Here is a 22,020-nt window from a genome sequence, read left to right on the forward strand (position 1 = left end):
ATTGTGATTGTTCTCTAGTTCTGCAGATCCTGACACCCTGCAGGGGATAAAAGACTCAAACTCAAGGATGGCCAGGCAGTGGAGGCACCATGGTGGACCAGGGACCATCCAGCTCCTTCGTTGTTTTCTAAGGGCACTGGGTCCACTCGGGCGGGTTTGCCCAAGGCCACACTGCTTCTCAGAGGCGGGGCTCGGACAAGTTGCTCTAATAAGCATTTGGAATTGTGTCGTCAGGTGCTAGGTGGTTCTTTCACCCTGTAATTTCCACTCCTTCTTTGGAGTCTGAAAAAGGATGGGTCTGGGGTGAAGCCTAGGATAGAGCTCTGTTTGATGAAGATTTGGGACTAGAAGGGACAGAAGGGACCTTGGGAAGGGACACAGGAAAAGTGCCTACAAGAGCAGGGAAGCTTGTTAAAATGATTTAAAGGAGGATCCCTAAAAATGGGCGTTTCCTCAGAGGGACCGTTCTGCTGCCACCACAGCCGCCACTCATTTCTGCGTCACATGTGCGTCTGGCATCGATCCTCTCCCCACGTGAATGGCATTTCAGACTGCCCCATCAGAAGTGACCTCCAGGACAGAAAGACACACGTTGCGGTGGGAACGCACCAGTGTCACAGTGGAAATTTGACAGTAATTAATGGAGGCAAGACCGGGAACACTCCTTTTCTTGGCAGAATCAGCCGCTTTTGGGGCGCGGCCTCAAGAAAGTGTTTATTACTGAGGACTGCACCCCCCCCCCCCGCCCCGGTTCCATTGTGTTCAGTTTTCTCCATTGTTATCTCTCTTTTCCTTTTAAGAGAATGGAAGTTTAGTAATATAAAAATAGCTCTTTAAAAAAATGGAAACTATCTGCCAGATGGGAACTGGGTCTGTTTCCTTTCACGTGGAAATATGCACCACTCTTAGTTCTTGGTGTAGCAGGAAGAGAACGAGCTTTGGAATCCTTGCCGGCCACGTGGATTACTCCCATGTGTCTAAACCAGTGTCTTCTCCTCGGTGAAGTGTTACTGTGAGGGTGAAATGTGATCACCGCCACGAGCCACCTCACAAAGAGGTTAACTAGTTGCTCAGTTAGTGGCAGCTGAGAATGTTGAGATCTTGGGAGCGCTGTCGTCTCAATGACCAGTGTGTTCCAAGGTATAGCTCTGTGAGATAGTTCATACTTCCTAAGATGAATTTCCCGCCATCACTGCTCCCTTAACTGGCCCTGCTCTTGTGCCCTAAAACATGATAGCAAACCGAACAGGAGACCTGGCAGCTGGTATTCTTGAGTTTTAGTCTCGGTTCTTACTCCCGCTCCTGCTCCGCCACCAGCATTGAACCTCACGGTGTCCTGTTTATTTTGGCTTAGAAGGTGTGAATGCGGAGGGAGCGTCCGTGGAGAGGAAATGTGGGAAGTGTTTGAGAAACGTGAGGGTGGTGAAGGGGGTGAGGTGATAAAGCCCATGGACTAATCGTGACTGTGCAGTACGTAGCCCAGTTTGAATTAGTAGCTGCAGAGCAGTAATAATATTTAAAATGTCTGTAAATCATGTTTCTCAGACTTGTTTCCTAATAAGCTTTGAACTATATAGAGCTCTCACTACGTATAGAAGCCCCAAGTGTCGCGGTTTGGGTATTTTCACATCCTTTCCCCTCCATCGGGACACCACCCAGTCACATTTTTCTCTACCTCTTTTTCTTTTCGTTCCAGTCCAGGATTTAACTTGGGGTGTCAGGATTAGAAGAGTGGTTTCTCCTGACCTCAAAATCAGGTTTCTCCTGATTTTGAGCTTGCCTTTCAATTGAAGCATGTCAACTTCTCAGGCTCTTATTGGGAAAGTTCTGTCTAGAGCCTAAATATTTCCTGTTGTCTCCAGAGAGGTGTATTATATCTAAACACAGAGAGAGGTGGGAGTCCCCCTTTTTTGTTTTAGGTAGAATTGTCGGGAGGAAACAACTTTTGAGATGTCCTTTGCTGGGAGAAAGACATTTTGTGTGTTTGAGAATGCCGTATGATTAGCTTACCATTTCATTTATGTAACAGCCCTTTGAGATAATTATTGATGTTCTAACCAGTTTATGGGTAAACAGTTGAGAAGCAGGGCTCTGATTTGCTAGAAAGTGGTGAAATTGTAACTTGAATATAGGCATTTCAACAGCACAGTTTTTGTCCTCTATGTCGAATTGTCCAACAGAAGCATATTGCATAGGGCTGGTTTGCTCATGTTTGATGACTGAAAAGGTAAAAGGCCGTGAACAGTAGGGAAATTTTAGGAAACGGAGTTCCTCCCCCTCCCCCCAATCTTGGATTGATTTGAGGGAGAATTGCAAAAAAGAAGAATGGTTCCTGAAAGTTTTCCTTTTCTTTTCCCCCTGCCTTTTGGAAGTTCATGAGGTTTGTTTGTTTTTAACCACTTGAAGGAAGGAGTCCAGTCATTTACCTGAAGAGGCTTGTCTAAATTTTTTTTTCCAGTTCCTTCCTGGTGTTTCCAATGGCTGGTGCTTTTCAGGGACTTGAGTTGCATCTGGGTCTGCAGTGAACCATCCATTGCTCATCTGGCATGGCCAGTAGCATCCACTGGGGTCCCTGCGACATGGCATGAGGCCTCGTCAACCTGCAGGGAAATGGGACATAGGTTCCACTGAGATTTTGTAGAAAGAGAACAGAGGCTTGGAAGGTCTTGTGTGTTTGCGATTGAGTTTTTCAAGGTTGAGTCTGAAAGAACAGTGGTTATGCCTGTGGAGCCTGGGAAGATACCGACAACCCCCCATCTACTCCCTGTTCCCCTCCTCTTTAGCCCCTTCTGATTCCATCCGCACCGTTTCTCCCACCCTCAGTTAGGAAATGACCTCTGCTGCTCCCTTCGAGGCATGCTTGGGGACTGTGTGCTGCAGGAAGTAGAATGGCCTTGTCCTCGTTGCTCTGCAGGCCTCGGCACTGAGACACTTTAGGTTTGAAACAGCACATGTCGGCCGACCCGTCTCCCTAGTCAGGTGCACAGTTGTTGAAAAGAGAGGAGAGGGAAAAGCTCCGGGACAGCGGGAAGCGTCAGCCTGTCAGCCTGAGGTGCAGCCTGCGCTAGCGGGGGCTGTGCTGGGAGATGGAAAGGAGAGAAGGACAGAGCCGGGCAGTGGAGACATGAGCTTGCTCTAGACCCAGTAGATGATGGAGACCCACAGAGAATTTCCTGTGTGTGCCTTGATCTTTTGCTTTGTTTATTCAGAATGTTCACCTTCCCAGAGCTTCTTGGATTGGATATAACTGGGTAGAAGGAAGAGACATTGGGCTATTCAAATTACACTGCTCTCATGCCGTCTTTTCCATTATCCTTCTGAGTGAGTCACACCCTTTCTCCCAGCCCTCCGCATCACCCTCACGAAACCGCCACGTGGAAATTCTCCTCATTTTGGTAGTGTGCCCCTTTTCATTTTGAGCCAGCTTTAGGAAATAACCCAGACCTGCAGGTAGCAAACCTATTTTTATGGTTAAAGCAGTCAGAAAAGTCCTCAGGGGTGTTTTGCCAGGCATCTGCAGAAAACTGTGTGGGTGGCCGCAGTAGCTCTGAAATCATTTAGGGAGATTGGGTTCCTTTCTGTCTAACCTTCCAGCTTCTGTGCTCATTTGTAAACTGTGTCCCTTGCATGATTAAACAAACCTCTGAAGAGGGATCACCATCCCTTAAGTAAACTTTTCTCTTGCAAGGATGTTAGGTAAATACTGTCCTTGCACCGAGCGAGCGCACACGTTTTTGAATGTTTTGGTTTGGGTAGGAGAGTGCTGCATGAACGGGCTCTGGGCTCCCAGCCTGTCGATGCCCCGTTGTATGATCTGTTTCTACCATCTGCTCCCATTTCTAGCCTAAACCCACCAAGGGACGCATGCGCATCCACTGTCTGGAGAATGTGGACAAGGCCCTTCAGTTCCTGAAGGAGCAGAGAGTCCATCTTGAGAACATGGGCTCCCATGACATCGTGGATGGGAACCACCGGCTGACCCTCGGCCTCATCTGGACCATCATCCTGCGCTTCCAGGTGAGGACACTTGGCCCCAGGATTCTCCCTTCTTCCTGCATATGAGCATCCTTGTGAACCTGGCCTCCCCATTCCAGAGGGACCAGGAAGACCACGTTGAAATGGCATCCCAGAGTCCGGTGTGCGGAGCTGTGTGTCACATGCAGCTGCCGTCAGCACACGGCAGCTACCACATCCTCCCTCAGTTTTGCCAGCCCCTGAAAAGTTCTCTTGTCAGATAAGGAGTTTCTGGGCTGCATCCCTACCCACCACTTGTCTGGTACCTCCTCCAAACGCCTGGTGTCTGACACTAGGCTTTCAGGAGCAAAGATACAAAGACGTGGTTGATGCTAGGGTCCTGGCACCAGGCTGACCGAACTTCACCAGATTGTAGCACATATCCTGGAACATTCTTAGGAGAAGCTGTTTAGGATTATGACACAGGGTGGGCTCTCTTTTCACTTTCTCATTCTCCTTTCGATGTGAGGAAGCAGTTTTCAGGGGAATTGTGCAAAAGCCTCATGCTTGTTTGATTGGTGACAGTTTTATGGGTTTTTATACTCAACGGGAAGGCTCTAAGTATAGAAGTACTCTAGGCCAGAAGGTACTCTCAAGGTCATTCTGTGTCATGTCTTCACGTTGTGAGGAAAGGGAGGAGCCTCATCCAGGGTTACAGAGCCGGTCAGGACTGCCCTGCTTGCTTCTGACACTTGAAGAGAGAGCTCCGAGTTTTCAGCACGGTGGAGCACCTCTGGCCTGGTTACTGGCTCTCTCCAGGCAGTCCTTCCTGCTCCTGCTTTTCAATTAGAATTGAAATGCAGGAAACACTTCTTACCAAAGCGTTAGGTTACTCCGCAAACAAATGTCCTAACAGTCCTTTCTCCTGGGTGGCTCTGTTCTCTGTGCCTTTCCTTCCTGTTCCACGCCTTTGATACAAAGTCTGATTGATTTTTCTGGCTAAATAAAAATCTCACCAAAAAAGGGCGAAAGCAGAAATCAAATTATAGCTCTCTTTGTATTCTTCGTAGAACTCTGAAATCAGCCTGTAACCAATTGTTTTCTTTCTCGTTTCCCCGGGGAGTGGGTTCGAGTTAACAGTGTTCTGGGTGTGTGTGTGGGAGGAGGGGGTAGGAGCTCAAACAGAGCTGTCCACAGAAACTCCCTAAACAGGTGGTTCCCGAGCCACGCGGGTCCGTCCCCCCCCCCCCCCGAGGCCTTGGGAAAGTTTTTTTTACTAATTTAGATTCCCTGGGTCGCAGTCCCAGTGATTCCGATTTAAGTAGTTCTGAAGAGGGAACCACTGTTGAAGATGAAATCATGAATGGAGTTAATGACAACATCAGTGACTCTATTTTGCGAACAGAACTCTTTTTGTAGGTTTCTGTCAGTTCCTAAATGATTTGAAAATGGAGTGAATACCATTAAATCCATTAATTATAGCTCTCATTCTTAGGCCAACAGAGGTGGAATTAGTAGGCCCTTCCTTGAGCTTCACCTCCGTTTTGTAGAGTAAAAAGTTCTCTTTTTGTTGCCTTTGACCGGTAGTAATCAGAGCGTGGAAGGGCATCCTGATGGTGGCCTCTCTTCACATCGGGTCATTGCCCACGTTGGTGAGCTGGCACACGCAGCCCTTTCCAGGATTCTCAGCATGAATTGGGTTGAGTCATTGACTAATTAGCTTCCTGACAGCTTGCCTTTTTCTGTACTTGAACTTGTAAATGCTGATACGTACTTTCTCTTTCCTTTGGGGCAAGAAACATAGGCTGCTGTTGCCGCTGCATGGCCTGCAGGGTTGGTGTCTTACGTGACCTAGCTTCCGTCCAGCAGCTATATTAAATCAGTACCCGTGCCACAAATAGGTATTGATTCTGCATCAGCCAAGGCCCAGCTCACTTTCTGCTTCCTTTGTGAAGCTTCCCCACATTCCACAGAGATCGCTCTTTCCCCCAGCTCCTGAACATACAGCCTTGTCTTGCATTCCCAGTGCGCATGTGTGTGTGCATGTGCACATGTGTCCAGAGCCCTCACGACGTGGCCTGCCCCGTCTGTGCATAGCAGGTATCCATTAAATACTAATGATGACTGTTTCCTTCTGCTGTCCATTTAAGAGAGAGTAAAGGATGTTGTGGGAAACTGGAATGAAAGTCTTGCCTTGTGGAAATAGGGAGCTGTCATTTCGGAAGGACAGACTGTGTTTCTAAATGACCAATCTATCTGGAGATAGATTCCCTTCTTCACACAGAAGCATGAGATGATCGACAGGGGTTAATATGTAGAATTCTACCTGCCTTTCCTGATGAGTCTGTGTCTTACCCCTTGAATAAGGTTATTCTTTCACATTTAATTTCTGCACAAGAGCTAATGATCCTAATAATAGAGTTTGGAGTTTATGCAGACTCACACTCCACATACTTAGCACAGTTTAAAAAGGGTAATTTTTTTAGAAGTATAATTATTTCAGTTTCTAGGGGTTTTTCCTAGTTGAAGGTTTCTAACTTTTTAATCTTATATTTATATATTTTATCCTCCTTCTTCTCTTTTCCAGAAAGAATTCTGGGGCATGTCTTTAGATTAAATGGGAAGACCCATGACGGATCAGGGCAGGGAAGCTTGGAATAGCTAGAGCTAGAAGATGACGGATGGCCTTCTAGGCCAACGCCGTTTACCCCCGATGCCTGTCCCACATTGTACGATTATAGGCAAGAATCTAAAGACAAAAGGGTATTTAGAGCATTTGTCTAAAATCACATAACTGGTAGGGCGGCCCTTATCCAAAGAGTTAACATTGATGGGTTCCTTGTTAAGAGCTCAGCATTTCATATTCCTTCTTGGTTTAAGTGCACAGTAGCGCTGTGAGGCAGCCATGGTTGCTGGTGCCGTGCCTCTTCCTCAGATGGGACGCCGAGCGGCTTGCCTAGGGACACACAGTAGGCGGTTTTAGACCCAGGCAGTCTGTCGTTGGTGCCAGTAGACCGGGCTCTGTGTGTGATGTTGGTTTTATGCTCTCCGTGTGTGGCTTATGAATGCAGACTGTCTCCGTCCAGTCGGGCTGCTGTAACAAAACACCACAGAGAAGGTAGCCTACAAACACTAGAAATTCATTTCCCACAGTTCTGGAGGCGAAGTCTGAGATCAAGCCAGCCTGGCCTGGGAGGGCCCTGTTCTGGATCGCACACTTCTCACTGTGTCCTCACGTGGTGGAAGATACTGACGATCTCTCTGGAGCCTTTTTTTTTTTTTTTAAATAAGGCACTAATCCTGTTCATGAGGATCCTGCCCTCTGCTAGGCCCCACCTCTAATACCATTGGGAGTTAGGGTTTCAGCGTAAGTTTGGGGGAGCCACAGACTTTCAGACTGTAGCACAGACCATGGAAGGCTGCAGTGTGGGTGCGTTCTCTGAGAATTTGGTTCAGCTTTTAGGAAAAGGTATATATGCTGTCCTCATCAATGAGGGATATGTGTGAAAAATATTTCATCGTAAAAAGCTCAACCGAAGATTTTTCTGGGGTCTGACGAGGTGCAGGGTGTTTACAGTGAACACTTGTAGTTGGAAAGATGGGCTCTTTTGAGCTTGGAAGTGACCCCTAATGGGAAGGGGGGTTCTGGGAACAGGTAAGTAGCCTTCACTTCCTTCTTATCTCTGCACAAAGCAGAAAACCCAGTCGGTGTTTCTGTGAGGTGAACCTCGAAGAAAGCAGTTTTCTTCGGCACAGTAGGTAGTCTACACGGCTGGGTTGTGATCTGAAGCGTACCCCTCGTGTATGCGTAGAACTGTTCTTCTGTGGCTGTCACTAGGCAGCTGACCCCTCTGTTGGTCTAATACCTGTTTGTACATCTTAGATCCAGGATATCAGTGTAGAAACTGAGGACAACAAAGAGAAGAAGTCTGCCAAGGATGCGTTGCTGTTGTGGTGCCAGATGAAGACGGCCGGGTGAGTATGAGCTCACGGGGTCAGGGCCACGTGCCCAGGACAGAGCACCGCTGCGGCCATCGCTTCTGCGGTGTTGACCACTGTCTCTTCCGCTGCTTCCATGGAGCAGTCTTGTCAGCGCATAAGCAGTTGATAGCTGACATTGTGGCTAGCTCGCAGTGTGGAAGGAGTTCTGACTGAGACTCTGGACCTGCCATCGCCACAGTCAGTTCCTTGTCTTTAGTAAGGAAGCTCCAGGAGTAGTAGATCTTGAATTTTAAAACCCTGAAACCATGTTTAAGAATCACATCCATAATATTTAAAAAAAAAGCAATTGTGGGTTTTCTCCTCCTTTTAATTTTTGCTGCTTTGGGGAAGCTTTATGCAGTCAACTTAAGAGTAGTCTTTTTTTTTTTTTAAGATTTTATTTATTTATTTGACAGACAGCGAGAGAGGGAACACAAGCAAGGCGAGTGGGAGAGGGAGAAGCAGGCTTTCTGCCTAGCAGGGAGCCTGATGCAGGGCTTGATGCCTGGACCCTGGGATCACGACCTGAGCCAAAGGCAGACCCTTAACGGCTGAGCCACCCGGGTGCCCCAAGAGTAGTCTTGACACGTTACCTGTCTCAGTTTTCCTTCTCTTTATTCTTCCCTTGAAATTTTAGTGAAAATACTTTTTTAGAGAACTGCATCTGTTCTGTTACTCACTGAAATTGTTGGGTCGCATAGTATTTACAACCGATTTTGTACCAGGTGAACTGGAGAGTTATTTAGTCAGAACATCTTTGAGGATAGTTATAACTGTAATGGACACAATCAATTAATGGTAAGTATGGAACTCACAAAGAAGGGTATACCTAATAAGGGGATCAACTTAGTTATAAGCCTTTAATCAGCCACAGATACAAAGTCTGTCAATGGTGTAGAATCGCTGAGTGAATAGGGGTAGGTCTCAAATAGGGAAGTTTTTCAGGGAGATACTTGGTTTATAAAACTTCATTCAGTTCAGTAATAGAAGGAAGAAAGCTGAGTGTCTCATGGACAGGTCATCGCAGCTGCTTCCTCTCTCCCAGAATCCGTATCCTAGTGACCACAGGGTCCTGGTATCTTTGCAGAGGAGAAAGCCAGTAGAGGCAAAGAGGTCTCAGAGGCGTTCGGGTTGTGGTCACTTTTTCATTTGTAACCATGGTGTTTTAAATCTGAGACTCAGTTCACATCTTTTGTCCAGTTGACTTACCAAGAAAGAAAAGCCACATGGATGTGTGCTTTATTTTTATTTTATAGCAAGCCGAAGTTGAAGCAATATTTGCTCTGACTTGATTATACTTTGGATATTCATGGCCTCACATTTTTACAGTACTTAACAAGCTTTTTCTTGAACACCGGATTTCACAGAACCGTTAATCTTTATTTGGTAATTCTGTTGCTCTTTCTCTTGTGCTTTGTCTCTGTAGGTACCCGAACGTCAACATTCACAATTTCACCACGAGCTGGAGGGACGGCATGGCCTTCAATGCACTAATACACAAACACCGGTAGGTTACATCCTCAGAAACCATACTAACAGTTTTGGGGTAGAATGTGGATATTCTCTTGTCCAGATCTGGGTGACTTTTGACCCTCATATCCATTGCCTCAGATGTTGCGCCACGGTGGGAATTCCTGCGTTGCGTGTGAGGAAAACGTGAGAGAATGTGTAAATTCTCCCAAACAAACAAGGTTGCTCATTATCTTCAGCTCTCTTAATAAACTTTGAACTGTTTGTTCAAAAATCAGGCTTCATTGTTTGATGATTAAATACTGTTATAGAGTTTTTACTCTGCTGAGGGGAGGTTTCTACCATTTTTGGAGTAAAGATCATGTCTCATTGGTCACATGTGTTCTTAAGCCATGGTTTTTGTCATGTCCCACTCTCGTTCTGCATAGGCCTGACCTGATAGATTTTGACAAACTAAAGAAATCCAATGCACACTACAATTTGCAGAATGCATTCAACCTGGCAGAGCAGCACCTTGGCCTCACTAAACTGTTGGATCCGGAAGGTAAGGACTCGAGAGATGGAAGGTGGGACTTTTAGCATCTCTAGGAGTGAGGGCTGACAGGAAATCTGCTGTCAGTTTATTTGTGCAGTGTGCTCTGGGAATTACTCAAGGAAGAGGAGCTTAATTTCGGTGTGGGAATTACTTGAAGATTTGTGCAAAGGATTATATTTGAAAAGGCCTTGAAAGACAAGTATGATTTAAATGTGTTTGGAGAGAGAGGGCTTGCGTTTGGAGAGAGAGGGCTTGCAAGGCACAGGCACTTGAGTGAGGAGAGATGCAGAACCAGGTATGAGGAAGGTGTGTTTGGGGACTAACAGTTCCATTGGGAATGGTGTTTAGAGTAATAATAGGAACTACCACTGGAAAGGTGGGTCGGGGCCCTATAGGTCAAAATTTTTAGAGGTTATTCATCAGTCATTGAAAGTTCTTTGCAGCTGTGCTCAATGAAGGGACCCTGCCGTAGGCTGTCAGTGAATGCTTGTTGACTGACATCCATCCCAAGGTGGCAAGCAGCCTTGGGATCAATGGGTACAGACCGGGGGTTGGGTGGGTGGGGGGCTTGTAGGAGGCTGTGCAATGTTTGCTTTGAGCAAGAAGAGCTTAAGTGAGGAAGGTGCATCAGGAAACGGGAACGTGTGGATGGAAGAAGGATTAGGATTCGCAGTCCCTTCTTAGGGCTGACTGCCTGGAGGCATGGCGTCCCATGCTCTGCCCGGAGCTGCTCTCTACTCAGGGTCCTTGCAGCAGGACCCTAAAGACTTACTGCAGCTGGCATGCAGCTGACCTGTGTGGGGCATTCCCTCAGGTTGTAGCTCCCTTACTTGACAGAATCCTAATTCCTGGCTTTTAGCAGGAGCTGTCACGGGTACTTTTTCTTATTTTGTTGAAAAGCGTTTGAAATATAAGAGGATTTGTTTGTAGTACTGGAGCTTTTTAGATCACAGCTCTTAGCTGTGAGCAAATACTAGAGAGAGAACACTGTGAGTGAAAGTTTAAAGTTCTTATAAATATAGAACAGGAAGTTTAACTCCCCAAGGGCAGATTGAGGTCATGAGGCTGCCAAGCAGGCTTGCTATTTTCCAATGCATTAGATTCACTGATATGTTCCCTATGCAGGAAGCTGGGAGAAAATTATCTTTGTGCTAACCCATTAAATGATTTCTTAATATAAACAAAACTAAAATTCCTTGGGCTGTGATTAATCTTTCTTCTTAACTCCTATTTTAACTATGAGAAGACATTCTTCTTCAGCCATAGCTCTTTGTGCTAAATAACCTTTTTCTTTTTAATAACTTGCTCATTAGTTAATCTTTCCAGTCACTTCCCAGTATGAAAAAGGAAATATATGTTTCCCAGATCACAAGACAAGGAGCTAAAAAAGGCAGTTGATGTCACTTATCCTGTGGGTTTGATCTTGATTCTTAGTTGTCCTTAGCTCTTGTTAGGTGTCCACTGCCCCAGAGAGCATCGGCTAAGATACAGTTGCAGACAAGGTACAAAACCCACAGGGGTTTTGCCTGCTCACATCTTCCCAGTTGTGTCAACCTTTTGTGTTGATTAAATTGCATACAGGGTTTGTATTTGTATTTTTGGCCTTCCTCCGTTTCTCTCTCCTTGGGGCATACTGGGATGGGACCGAGCAGGTGCAGAGGTGGCTAGAGGGACTATTAGGGTGGAATTAGTAGCTACTGTTCTGGCCTCCACTGCCATAGGCTGCCTCGGAGACATTGGGCAGGAGCTTTCCAGCCCTGTGCCCTCGCGTTCTCATCTTTAAAATAAGAGAAATGATCCTGCCTCCCACAGGGCTGCCAGGAAGATAGAAGGCACATGTGTGAATGCATTCGGAAAAAGAACCTGATTATCACTTAAGGGTCATCCTATGTATTCTCTTTTCTGTCTGTCCCAAGTTAAGTGTGTCACCCAATATTGCCATACCTCAAACAATTGCCATCTTCATACATTTATTGCCTCCCTTAGTGAATACTTACTGACTACCTGCTTTATGCAAGACTACACACCAGGAATTTGAGAGAGGGAACAGCACGGGGCGTACCCAGACACAGGGTTCCTAACCCTTGGGGATGTAGTCTTGTAAAACAAAGAAAATAAGTGTAAGTAAATTATAGTACCTGGCAGAGAGTGGACTGTTGATCCATGTAAACAGAGTCTTGAAGGGAACGGAGGAGAGACAGTAATTCTGGCTGTAGGGATTGGAAACAGCTGTGTTAGAGCAGTAACTTCTCAGGTGGACCCTGAAGGATGGGAAGAAGGTGATGGGGTGGGGAAAGACCTTTGAGGCAAAGGGAAATTGTGAGTAAAGTGAAGGAATATTGGGAACTGTGGAGTGTGTATGGGTAATGTTGAATAGTCCAGTTTGGCTCAGATTGTGCCTGAGAAAAATAGTAGGCTCTAGAATTAGAAGTGTCACAACAGTGGTTGGCTCTTGTAGGGAGCCTGAAAAATACTCAATGGTTGGAAGGAAGAGAAGGAAAGTAAGGCAAATTCTAGAGAATTAAGGGGCTTAGACTTGATTTTTGTAGATTATAGGGCACTTTTGAGTAATTTTGAGCTAGGAGAAAGTGTGTTTGCAGCCATGCTTCTGGAAGATCAACCAGGGAAAACGTGTCAAGTGAATTGGGTAGTAGGGAAACCCAATGAGGAAGCTCTTGCTTCTGGTCTGCTTATGTGACCATGAGAGTCTGAATCATGAGTGACAATAAAGATTCCATAGATAGAGTCATCTGGACTCAGATTTGGTGACTAATTGAATACCGGGTAACAATAAGATAGGGATGTCCAAAGACTCAGTGACTGGAAGCAGTTCCGGTGGCATCAGCAGAAATGCAGATTCAGGAAACACGAGCCCAGTTTGGGAGTGGAAGTGGGCAGGGAGATGAGCGTGCTGCGCCTGGCTAGTCGCCACGCTGCTAAGAATTCAGTGAGACCTCGTTTTTCTCTAGTAGTTTTCTTCTTGGTAGCTTGGGATCCTGGAGAGGAAAGATCATGTCTCTTAAGACTTTTATGTCCTTAATAAATAAAATAAAAATAAAAGACTTCTATGTCCTATTACAGTAGAAGTCATTTATGAATATTCATATCATGAAAGAGTCAGGGAGATGGTTTCATCCTCATTAGCCTTGTAATTAATGCACTGATGGCAGAACTCTTAAATATAAACGTTGAAGACACTAGCCTGTTTCAGTGTTCAGCAGTTACTCTGGGTTGTTCCTGCTGCCTGGGTGGTCGCACCATGAGCAGAGTACTGAACAAAACCTTCTCCGGGTTACAGATATCAGTGTGGACCACCCTGATGAGAAGTCCATTATCACTTATGTGGTGACCTATTACCACTACTTCTCTAAGATGAAGGCCTTGGCCGTTGAAGGAAAACGAATTGGAAAGGTGAGTTCACACCAATTTTATACGTTGTGAGACATGATTAAAGTTCACGTCTTAACGTACCGCCACTGAGCACCTTGTTCTCCCAGGAGCTCATCAGAAGCAGGGAAGTAGGCAGAAGCCTCTCTATCCCTAAGAGTGACGGGAGTAGGAGCAGCAGCTGCAGTGTTTAGGGAGAGATTTGAGGGGCATCTCAGACCCAGAGACACTCCTCCCCTCAACCTTACCGGATAATGGGGTATTGGAAATCTGATGAGTTGGCTGATGTCATGGGTATGAAATCCTACTTATCCAGTTGGAAGGGCCCCACTGTTACGCTTTTTTATTTTTCATTTGGCTGATGTTCACCTGCCATATATTTCAAAACACATCAGACCAGATGATATTGTCTTCTCAATGCAACGAGAATGGAAAATTCATGGACATTCATGGGACAGGACCAAGCAAAACAGAGCCCTTTTTGTTTGTCTAGGAATTCTGGAGCCGAGGCAACAGGAGTCATTGAGAATCTTAAACCCTTTGCCTGGGGGTTGGGAGGTTACAGAACCAATTACACTTGAGTTAAGCTGTCATTGCTCACAAGTAATAGCTACAGTCTGAGTGCCTATTAAGGCATAGTTCCTCGAGTTTAAAAATGCTTAGGCCAGAGTAGCATAGGACAGTTTCAAAGCCAGTCATTAAGTGTGCACGTGCTCCTGTAGGGTTATAATCCTGTTTTCCTTACTTGGCAATATGATCTTACTGTTCCGTTTTTCTAACTCTTGTTCACAGGTGCTTGACAATGCTATTGAAACAGAAAAAATGATTGAAAAGTATGAGTCACTTGCCTCTGACCTTCTGGAGTGGATTGAACAAACCATTATTATCCTGAACAATCGCAAATTTGCCAATTCTCTGGTTGGGGTTCAACAACAGCTTCAGGCATTCAACACTTACCGCACTGTGGAGAAACCGCCCAAGTAAGATGCAGATTGGAATGCCTTACCGTTCATGTGGGAAGAGAGATGATGGCAGCCTCAGACCCCTGTTTTCTGACTTCCATGACCTCATCTCTTAATGAGCGCCTCTCCAGGGGCCTGTCTTGCTCCTTTTCATTTGACCCCAAGTGGCTGAGCTCTGTTACCAACCACGCCTTCTGTGAGCCTTCCCAGTAGTTTGTGCCCCTGGTATGCGTGATACTGATACCTGAGAATCCTAAGCAGTGGTACAGGTCTCCAGTTCCTTTTCCCAAACCCTTGTACCTGATGTGTTTCAGAACTCCTTACGCTCTGGATGGTAGAGAAGTAGCTGAGTACATGTATATTGTTTGTTACAAGACTCATAGTGGGCCTGAGACAGTAACCCATTGTCAGGCCTGCTGATAAGTCTGTAGCAAAGTGCGTAACTACGATGTGTTAAATAAAGACAGACAATAAATTGTTTTATATCTATCTGTTTTTGTTTTTTTTTTTTAAGATTTTTATTCATTTATTTGACAGAGACAGCCAGCGAGAGAGGGAACACAAGCAGGGGGAGTGGGAGAGAAAGAAGCAGGCTCATAGCGGAGGAGCCTGATGTGGGGCTCGATCCCGTAACGCCGGGATCATGCCCTGAGCCAAAGGCAGACGCTTAACGACTGCACCACCCAGGTGCCCCTATATCTATCTGTTAGATCAGTTTTTGCTGTCCCCCAAATTGATTTTTGACTTCTTTTTGAAAATTCTAATTGTCAAATAAGGATTATGGACCTTATCCCTTCTTAGAGTTCGAAAGTCATTCCTCCTTTTTCTGTAACCCAGCTCAGTTGTAAATTCCTTGCTAAGGTCTCTGAAACCCATTGAAAGTCATTTGAAGTAATTCTTGCTGAATGTATCCAGCTGTGCTCTCTGAATGAAGTCCATCGTCCAGGATGTATAGTCTAAACCTTGAATGAAGTGATTAATAAAAGAGTTGTATTATGTCCCCCCAACTATAAATCTCAGTAGCAGCAACCAACCAACCCCACCAAAATTCCACAGTTGGGTGCATTTTGCGGTCTGTGATACCCAAAAACTAATGCACCGTGTTTTCTCTAACATGAGTTCCACATAAATCAGACCAGAGATAAATGGCTTTTAAAATTGTATGGCTGTCTGAAAGATTTTTTTCTCCAAAAGCAAATGAATTTCTCCCCTTGAAGGAACAACATATATATATATTTTTTCTTTTCCCCTGTACTTAGGTTTACTGAGAAGGGGAACTTGGAAGTGCTGCTTTTTACTATTCAGAGCAAGATGAGGGCCAACAATCAGAAGGTCTACATGCCCCGGGAGGGCAAGCTCATCTCTGACATTAACAAGGTAAAGCTGAGCCATTTGGTCCTGTGTGGGCCTTGACCTTCTGCAGGCTTCAGGTTCTAGGTCTTGATTGCTAGGAGGGCAGTCTGAAAGGGTCCATCCTGGCCTGCTGAACTGATGCGTGACAGAAGTGGCTTGGGTTTTGCAGGGTGTCAAGCAAATACTTGTGGGTTGATCTATCGGAGTTTTGGGAGGGAATGTTAGACTGTCAAACCAGTCTTGGTTCATTCTCTTTACCTTGTTACTCTCATCTGTCCAAGGCAGTCAACTCTAGCATATTTAAGTTGCAGAAGGGAAAACTCGAAACCTTATTTCATGTATCTGGAATCTCTAAAGGTTGGGGCTTAGGATTTTGGCTGTTTCTGTCAGAGAGGCCGTCCAGCAGTTTCCATTTCAGTCTGTTTTGTCTGTAATTACAGAATTTCACAGTGGGCATTATTTCCGGGTAGAAATTTGAAAAATCTAGAACTGTGGTCAGTTTTGTACATTTAGATTATTTTAAGTGGAATTTTTTTAATGTACGATACATTTCATAGAAATTAGTTAACTGTGAACGTTTGGTGAGGATTTGGAGCAAAATGCTCAGATGTGTGAATTAAAAAGAAGTAGCTCAAAAAAAAAGGTGGGTGGTCGTACCTGGCTGGCTCAGTTGGTGGACTGTGTAACTCTTGATCTTGGGGTCATGAGTTTGAGCCCCACATTGGGTATAGAGATTACTTAAATAAATAAAAAAAAAAAAAGTGGCTCAGGATGGGGTGAATAAGAGAGTCATAACATGATTTCTTTCTGAGAACTCATTTATCTTTTTTATGTGATCAGAGCTGTTGAAGGTAATTACTTTGTTTCCTCTCAAAGTAAGAGATTTATAATTGAGTTATGTTGCTCCTTATCTACACTGTTTTGTTTTCCAAATATAACACAGGACTTTCAGATATAGATAGGAAAGAGAGTTCCCATGAGGCCAAACAGAAAACTATTTCTTTTCGCAAGGCCTAAGAGTGAGGGTGGAAACGGGATGACTGAGAAGTACTAGCTGTTGACTGTAGCCGAGGCAAGTTCCTTGGACATTGCAGGAAACTGTCCCTTTTTTGCCTCTGTAGGCCTGGGAAAGGCTGGAAAAAGCAGAACACGAGCGAGAACTGGCGCTGCGGAACGAGCTCATCAGACAGGAGAAACTGGAACAGCTCGCCCGCAGATTCGACCGCAAGGCAGCTATGAGGGAGACCTGGCTGAGCGAAAACCAGCGTCTGGTGTCCCAGGTGCTGCTCTAGACCTCTTTCGGGGACCTGCTCCCGGGGTCATCTAGAAACGTGGACCATCCCCGAGGGCCGCAGGACAGCTACTTATCAACACCCCCTGTTCTGAAGTAACTCGAGCCCTCTTGCTCACTTCCCATGAAGAGGATGTTTATCATTTCTGATGTCCTTGGTCTTCTGTTTATCTCACTGTTCGTAGATTTGGAAGCAGTTCAAGCAGAGTTTGTTTAGAGCCAGTGAGTGAGTGTGAACTGCTCACATTATGTAGTTTTTAGAGATTTCTCTTACCTTTCATCTTTGGCCATCTGATCCTTCAAGGCAGTTGGACTGGTGACGAAATAAGTAAAAGTAACTTCCCTTTCTCCTTGGGTTCACACAAACTGTCACCTGCTCCAGTCACAAAAGTATAAGGTGCTAGATACGCGCTTACACCCCTCTGTAAAATGAGAAGTTGCTGATTCGCTTTAGGGAGGGCATCTTAGCTCTAGCAAGGAGTGTTAAGTGTCCTAGGGAAGGCGGAGACCAGCAGCTGGCGGGGCTGAAGTCAGTGTGGCTGTAGGACCACCAGAGATTGTGTTCGAGATTCAACCTCAGTCTCTGTTTGTTCCAGTTGGATGGCTTTTTTATTTTGTGTTTGTGTGGTTTTTTTCTTCCCCCCATTTTTCTGTAGGACAACTTTGGTTTCGACCTTCCTGCAGTCGAGGCCGCCACGAAAAAGCACGAGGCCATTGAGACAGACATTGCCGCGTACGAGGAACGTGTGCAGGCTGTGGTCGCCGTGGCCAGGGAGCTCGAGGCAGAGAACTACCATGACATCAAACGCATCACAGCAAGGAAAGACAATGTTATCCGGCTCTGGGAGTACCTCCTGGAATTGCTCAGGGCCCGGAGGCAGCGTCTCGAGATGAACCTGGGGTTGCAAAAGATATTCCAGGAAATGCTCTACATTATGGACTGGATGGACGAAATGAAGGTAGAACTTGAGTGAGAGGAGGCCAGAGCTGATCCATCAGGCCTTCTCCTTCCTGGCACCCCACCCCCTCCCCCACCGACCACACAGCGCCCAGTGTGCCCTAGCTGCCCACTCTCTAAAGCCACATTACCTGTGGGAAGACTCTTCGTTCAGGAGTTAGATGTGAGGTGTGAAAAAGGTGTATCGAAAACCAGTTCCATAGCCAGAGATGCGCTACAGTGATTTAGATTTAATTTAGGTCTGTCCCACAGTAGGGAATCAATCAGATGATGGTTTTCTGTGTCTTTACTCTTGAGAGTTGAAGTAGCTTTCCATGTGATTGATCTGTGTGTGGGTGGCTCTCGTGGGGAAGGGGCCCAGGAAGATAACGTGGGCAGACGGGAGACTGGTAGCTAGTGTGGGTGGAGTGTGGGTCAGGAACCAGGCGACCCCAGTTCAGACGGTCAGCGCTGGAGCTGTGAAGTCTCCTTGAGCCTCCTTTCTTCGTTTTTAAGTTGGGATCGCTCTGACCACCTCCCTCTTTCGGTTACAGCCAGGATGAAGTGTGGTCACAGGTGTACACGCCATAGGATGGGCTGGTTGGAAATGGCTGCCGGTGCCAGTTTGTGCTTCCCCTTCCTTCACTGACAGCCTGAGCATAGACTTCCAAGCTTTCCTTCTGCCCAGGAAGAGACCTGCCGTTGTGCCAGAGGCCTGTGCCCGTTTGTGTTCTCTGCTGCGGGCGTAGAAGGCTCACCCGTGTCAAGCAGGCCCCCAGCTGGAAGGCATTTAGCTCCATAGCTGGAACAGAACAGGGCAGTCTGTAGACAGTACAGTGAAGCCCCCTTTTATCTCAGCATGCTGTGTTCCTAAGCTCGACCTTATGCGATGGATTTCTTCCTGGGATGTAAGCCCTCGTCTTTTGCTTAACCTCTTGAGCCGTTGCTGGCAGAGGGATAGGGTCACCTCCTCCCATCAGTTTGCCCTCTTACTGTCCCAGATTTATGATGTTCTCAAGTATGGTCTGTGTTGACCTTTCAAAGTAGAAATGTTCATAAAATCTAGCAGGGAGGCACTTTTCATTTTATAAATCATGTTGTACATTAAAGTTCCCAAAATTTGGGCCAGAAAGTTCTTTCAGAAGTAGGAGTGAAGTAGAAATTCCATCTGGAGAGGAAGTCAGATGAGGCCCCCACATTGAGCTGATGGAAGGAAGAAAAGAAAGTGTTAGTGGACTCAGACTTAAACCAAAGAAATTGCTCAGGCCCGTACCAAGCAGGAAGCCACCTGACCCTGTTTTTACTTGGTTCAAGATGTGGTTTGTAAGCTTTCAGCTAGATCCTTCTCCCAGTGACAATCTGAGTATTACTGAGGCACACCAGTAAGCTTTTAACTGAGGGAAACATCCATGGAAGGGGTCAGCAACTTAAGGGAGATTTATTTTTTAACTCTGCAATAACTACAGCATTTCTCTCTTCTCTTCTGGAATATTGTTGCTGCGGTGGTTTCTTCTTTGAGCCCCAGTTCACACGTCCTACCGGTTCCCCTGCTCCCTTTTTTTCTCTTCTGTTCTTAGTGTATTTTTGACCTGTTTATTCCAGGGGAGATGATCTTCAGTTTATTATGTCTCTCCTGATGCAGGCTTTTGGGTTTGTTTGGTTTTGTTCCAGTTTGCTTGTCCTTCTGCCCCCCTAGAGATGCAGGGAGGGTGGGGGGCTGGAGAGAGGGTGCAGCCGGGTTGCCGGCTCTCAGCTTGTCCAGAGAGTACGAGACACCAAAGTCAAGGTTCTCTGCACAGATGTGCCCTCTGTTTTCTCTGGTGCACAGGTGCTATTACTGTCTCAAGACTACGGCAAACACTTGCTCGGCGTGGAAGACCTGTTGCAGAAGCACGCCCTGGTCGAGGCGGACATTGGCATCCAGGCAGAGCGGGTGCGAGGTGTCAATGCTTCTGCGCAGAAGTTTGCAACAGACGGGGAAGGTAAGGATGGGCTGTTGCAGACCTTTCGTCCTCGCCACCAGAGATCCATCTTTATAGAAGTAGATAAGTGGTCTGTGCCAGTGGGCATTTTGAAGTTTGTAGGTTCCCAGTGGCTTTGTCATGGATACACGAGCTGCAGTGGGGTGGCCTTCTGGGTACTTTTTAACTCTGCCAGGCTCTTCTGAAATGAACATGTGTTTCCGTTAAATACTCAAGTACTGCTTGGTTCTGCACGGCGACATTTGGCAGTCACACTTTGCCTAGATCACACTCCATGCATCCAGCGCCCTGGCGTGGCTGCTCAAACATCTCACAGCTCTCACATCTGGTCATACGTACCCTTGTTTAAAGGATGTTTGGAAGGATTTGGTTGTGTTCCTTATACTTGAGAAACGAACGCAGCTGATCTTTTTCTTATGATTTATATGCTTTTTTGGTTCATAAATGACCACTTTGTACTTGGAGCAAAAAGATAACACTTATCATTGCCTCCCACCCACCCACCCATGTCCAGGCAAGGCCCTGGAAGGTTCTCCATTGTCTTATAACATGGCCCTGCACTGAGAATGGAACTGGTAATCTGGCGGTGAGAAAACGAGTGTAACTCACTACTTGCAAACAAGCAGGGACCTGTGCTTTAGCCGTCAGACTCCCACATTCCTTCCTTGCATTAAACAGGTTACAAGCCCTGCGACCCTCAGGTGATCCGAGACCGCGTGGCCCACATGGAGTTCTGTTATCAAGAACTCTGCCAGCTGGCGGCTGAACGCCGGGCTCGTCTGGAAGAGTCCCGCCGCCTCTGGAAGTTCTTCTGGGAGATGGCCGAAGAGGAGGGCTGGATACGTGAGAAGGAGAAGATCCTGTCCTCCGACGATTACGGGAAGGACCTGACCAGCGTCGTGCGCCTGCTGAGTAAGCACCGGGCGTTCGAGGACGAGATGAGCGGCCGCAGTGGCCACTTCGAGCAGGCCATCAAAGAAGGTGAAGACATGATCGCAGAGGAGCACTTTGGGTCCGAGAAGATCCGAGAGAGGATCCTTTACATCCGGGAGCAGTGGGCCAACTTGGAGCAGCTCTCGGCCATTCGGAAGAAGCGCCTGGAGGAGGCCTCCCTGCTGCACCAGTTCCAGGCGGATGCCGATGACATCGATGCGTGGATGCTGGACATCCTCAAGATCGTCTCCAGCAACGATGTGGGCCACGACGAGTACTCTACACAGTCTCTGGTCAAGAAGCACAAGGACGTGGCGGAGGAGATCGCCAACTACAGGCCCACCATCGACACGCTGCACGAGCAGGCCGGTGCCCTCCCCCAGGAGCACGCCGAGTCTCCGGACGTGAGGGGCAGGCTCTCGGGCATTGAGGAACGGTACAAGGAGGTGGCAGAGCTGACGCGGCTGAGGAAGCAGGCACTGCAGGACACCCTAGCCTTGTACAAGATGTTCAGTGAGGCTGATGCCTGTGAGCTCTGGATCGACGAGAAGGAGCAGTGGCTCAACAACATGCAAATCCCAGAGAAGCTGGAGGACCTGGAAGTCATCCAGCACAGGTGAGCGGGTGCGCTGCCGATGGTGTCGGGGCCACCAGCTGCCCCCCGTTACCACCCGTGACCAAGGAGGTGAGTACCCTGTTGAATTGCCTTTCCAGATTCGAGAGCCTTGAACCGGAAATGAATAACCAGGCTTCCCGGGTCGCCGTGGTGAACCAGATCGCACGGCAGCTCATGCACAGCGGCCACCCAAGCGAGAAAATCAAAGCCCAGCAGGACAAACTCAACACGAGGTGAGCGTGCAGCTTGCAGTGTGCTGGCTCCCTGTGTGTCGGCCCAGGGAGGGCGGGGTCCCTGGCGGAGCCTTGCTGTCAGGAATTTTCCACACGGGGTCACTGATAATATCACCCTAATGTCACAGCATTGGCATCTGCCTTTCAACATACCCTGGTTTTGCAAGAAGTGTCTTTGGGGTGATGTCATTCAAGGCATCCTGGCACCTGCCTGTCCCCACATCAGAAGTTAAGGTGTTAGTGTGAGGCCTGTACCCAGTGTGGACCATGGCATCAAGGTGGCACTGCTCCTGTCCCTTTTGAGATGATTTCTGGAACAGAATTTTAGCATGTTTTAGACGTATTTGGAGAGTGGAAGTCCTGATAATCGAGTTAGACCTTTGTCC

General features: G+C 46.9%; 1 protein-coding gene across 6 annotated transcripts in view; it reads left to right on the top strand.

Annotated features, from left to right (window-relative positions):
* Positions 1 to 22,020, top strand: part of SPTBN1 (spectrin beta, non-erythrocytic 1) — a 190,806-nt gene that overhangs the window by 125,720 nt on the left and 43,066 nt on the right. For all 6 annotated transcript variants that reach the window (XM_026485843.4, XM_026485863.4, XM_048222657.2 and 3 more), the window contains 12 exons: positions 3,844 to 4,017; positions 7,838 to 7,929; positions 9,362 to 9,442; positions 9,834 to 9,949; positions 13,239 to 13,351; positions 14,120 to 14,307; positions 15,549 to 15,666; positions 16,764 to 16,922; positions 17,590 to 17,892; positions 19,699 to 19,852; positions 20,531 to 21,401; positions 21,500 to 21,634. In XM_026485843.4, the coding sequence (XP_026341628.1) occupies positions 3,844 to 4,017; positions 7,838 to 7,929; positions 9,362 to 9,442; positions 9,834 to 9,949; positions 13,239 to 13,351; positions 14,120 to 14,307; positions 15,549 to 15,666; positions 16,764 to 16,922; positions 17,590 to 17,892; positions 19,699 to 19,852; positions 20,531 to 21,401; positions 21,500 to 21,634 (2,504 nt within the window). The remainder of the gene's footprint in view (positions 1 to 3,843; positions 4,018 to 7,837; positions 7,930 to 9,361; positions 9,443 to 9,833; positions 9,950 to 13,238; positions 13,352 to 14,119; positions 14,308 to 15,548; positions 15,667 to 16,763; positions 16,923 to 17,589; positions 17,893 to 19,698; positions 19,853 to 20,530; positions 21,402 to 21,499; positions 21,635 to 22,020) is intronic.

This window comes from Ursus arctos, unplaced genomic scaffold (genome assembly GCF_023065955.2).
Source record: "Ursus arctos isolate Adak ecotype North America unplaced genomic scaffold, UrsArc2.0 scaffold_8, whole genome shotgun sequence".
Taxonomy (NCBI): Eukaryota; Metazoa; Chordata; class Mammalia; order Carnivora; family Ursidae; genus Ursus; species Ursus arctos.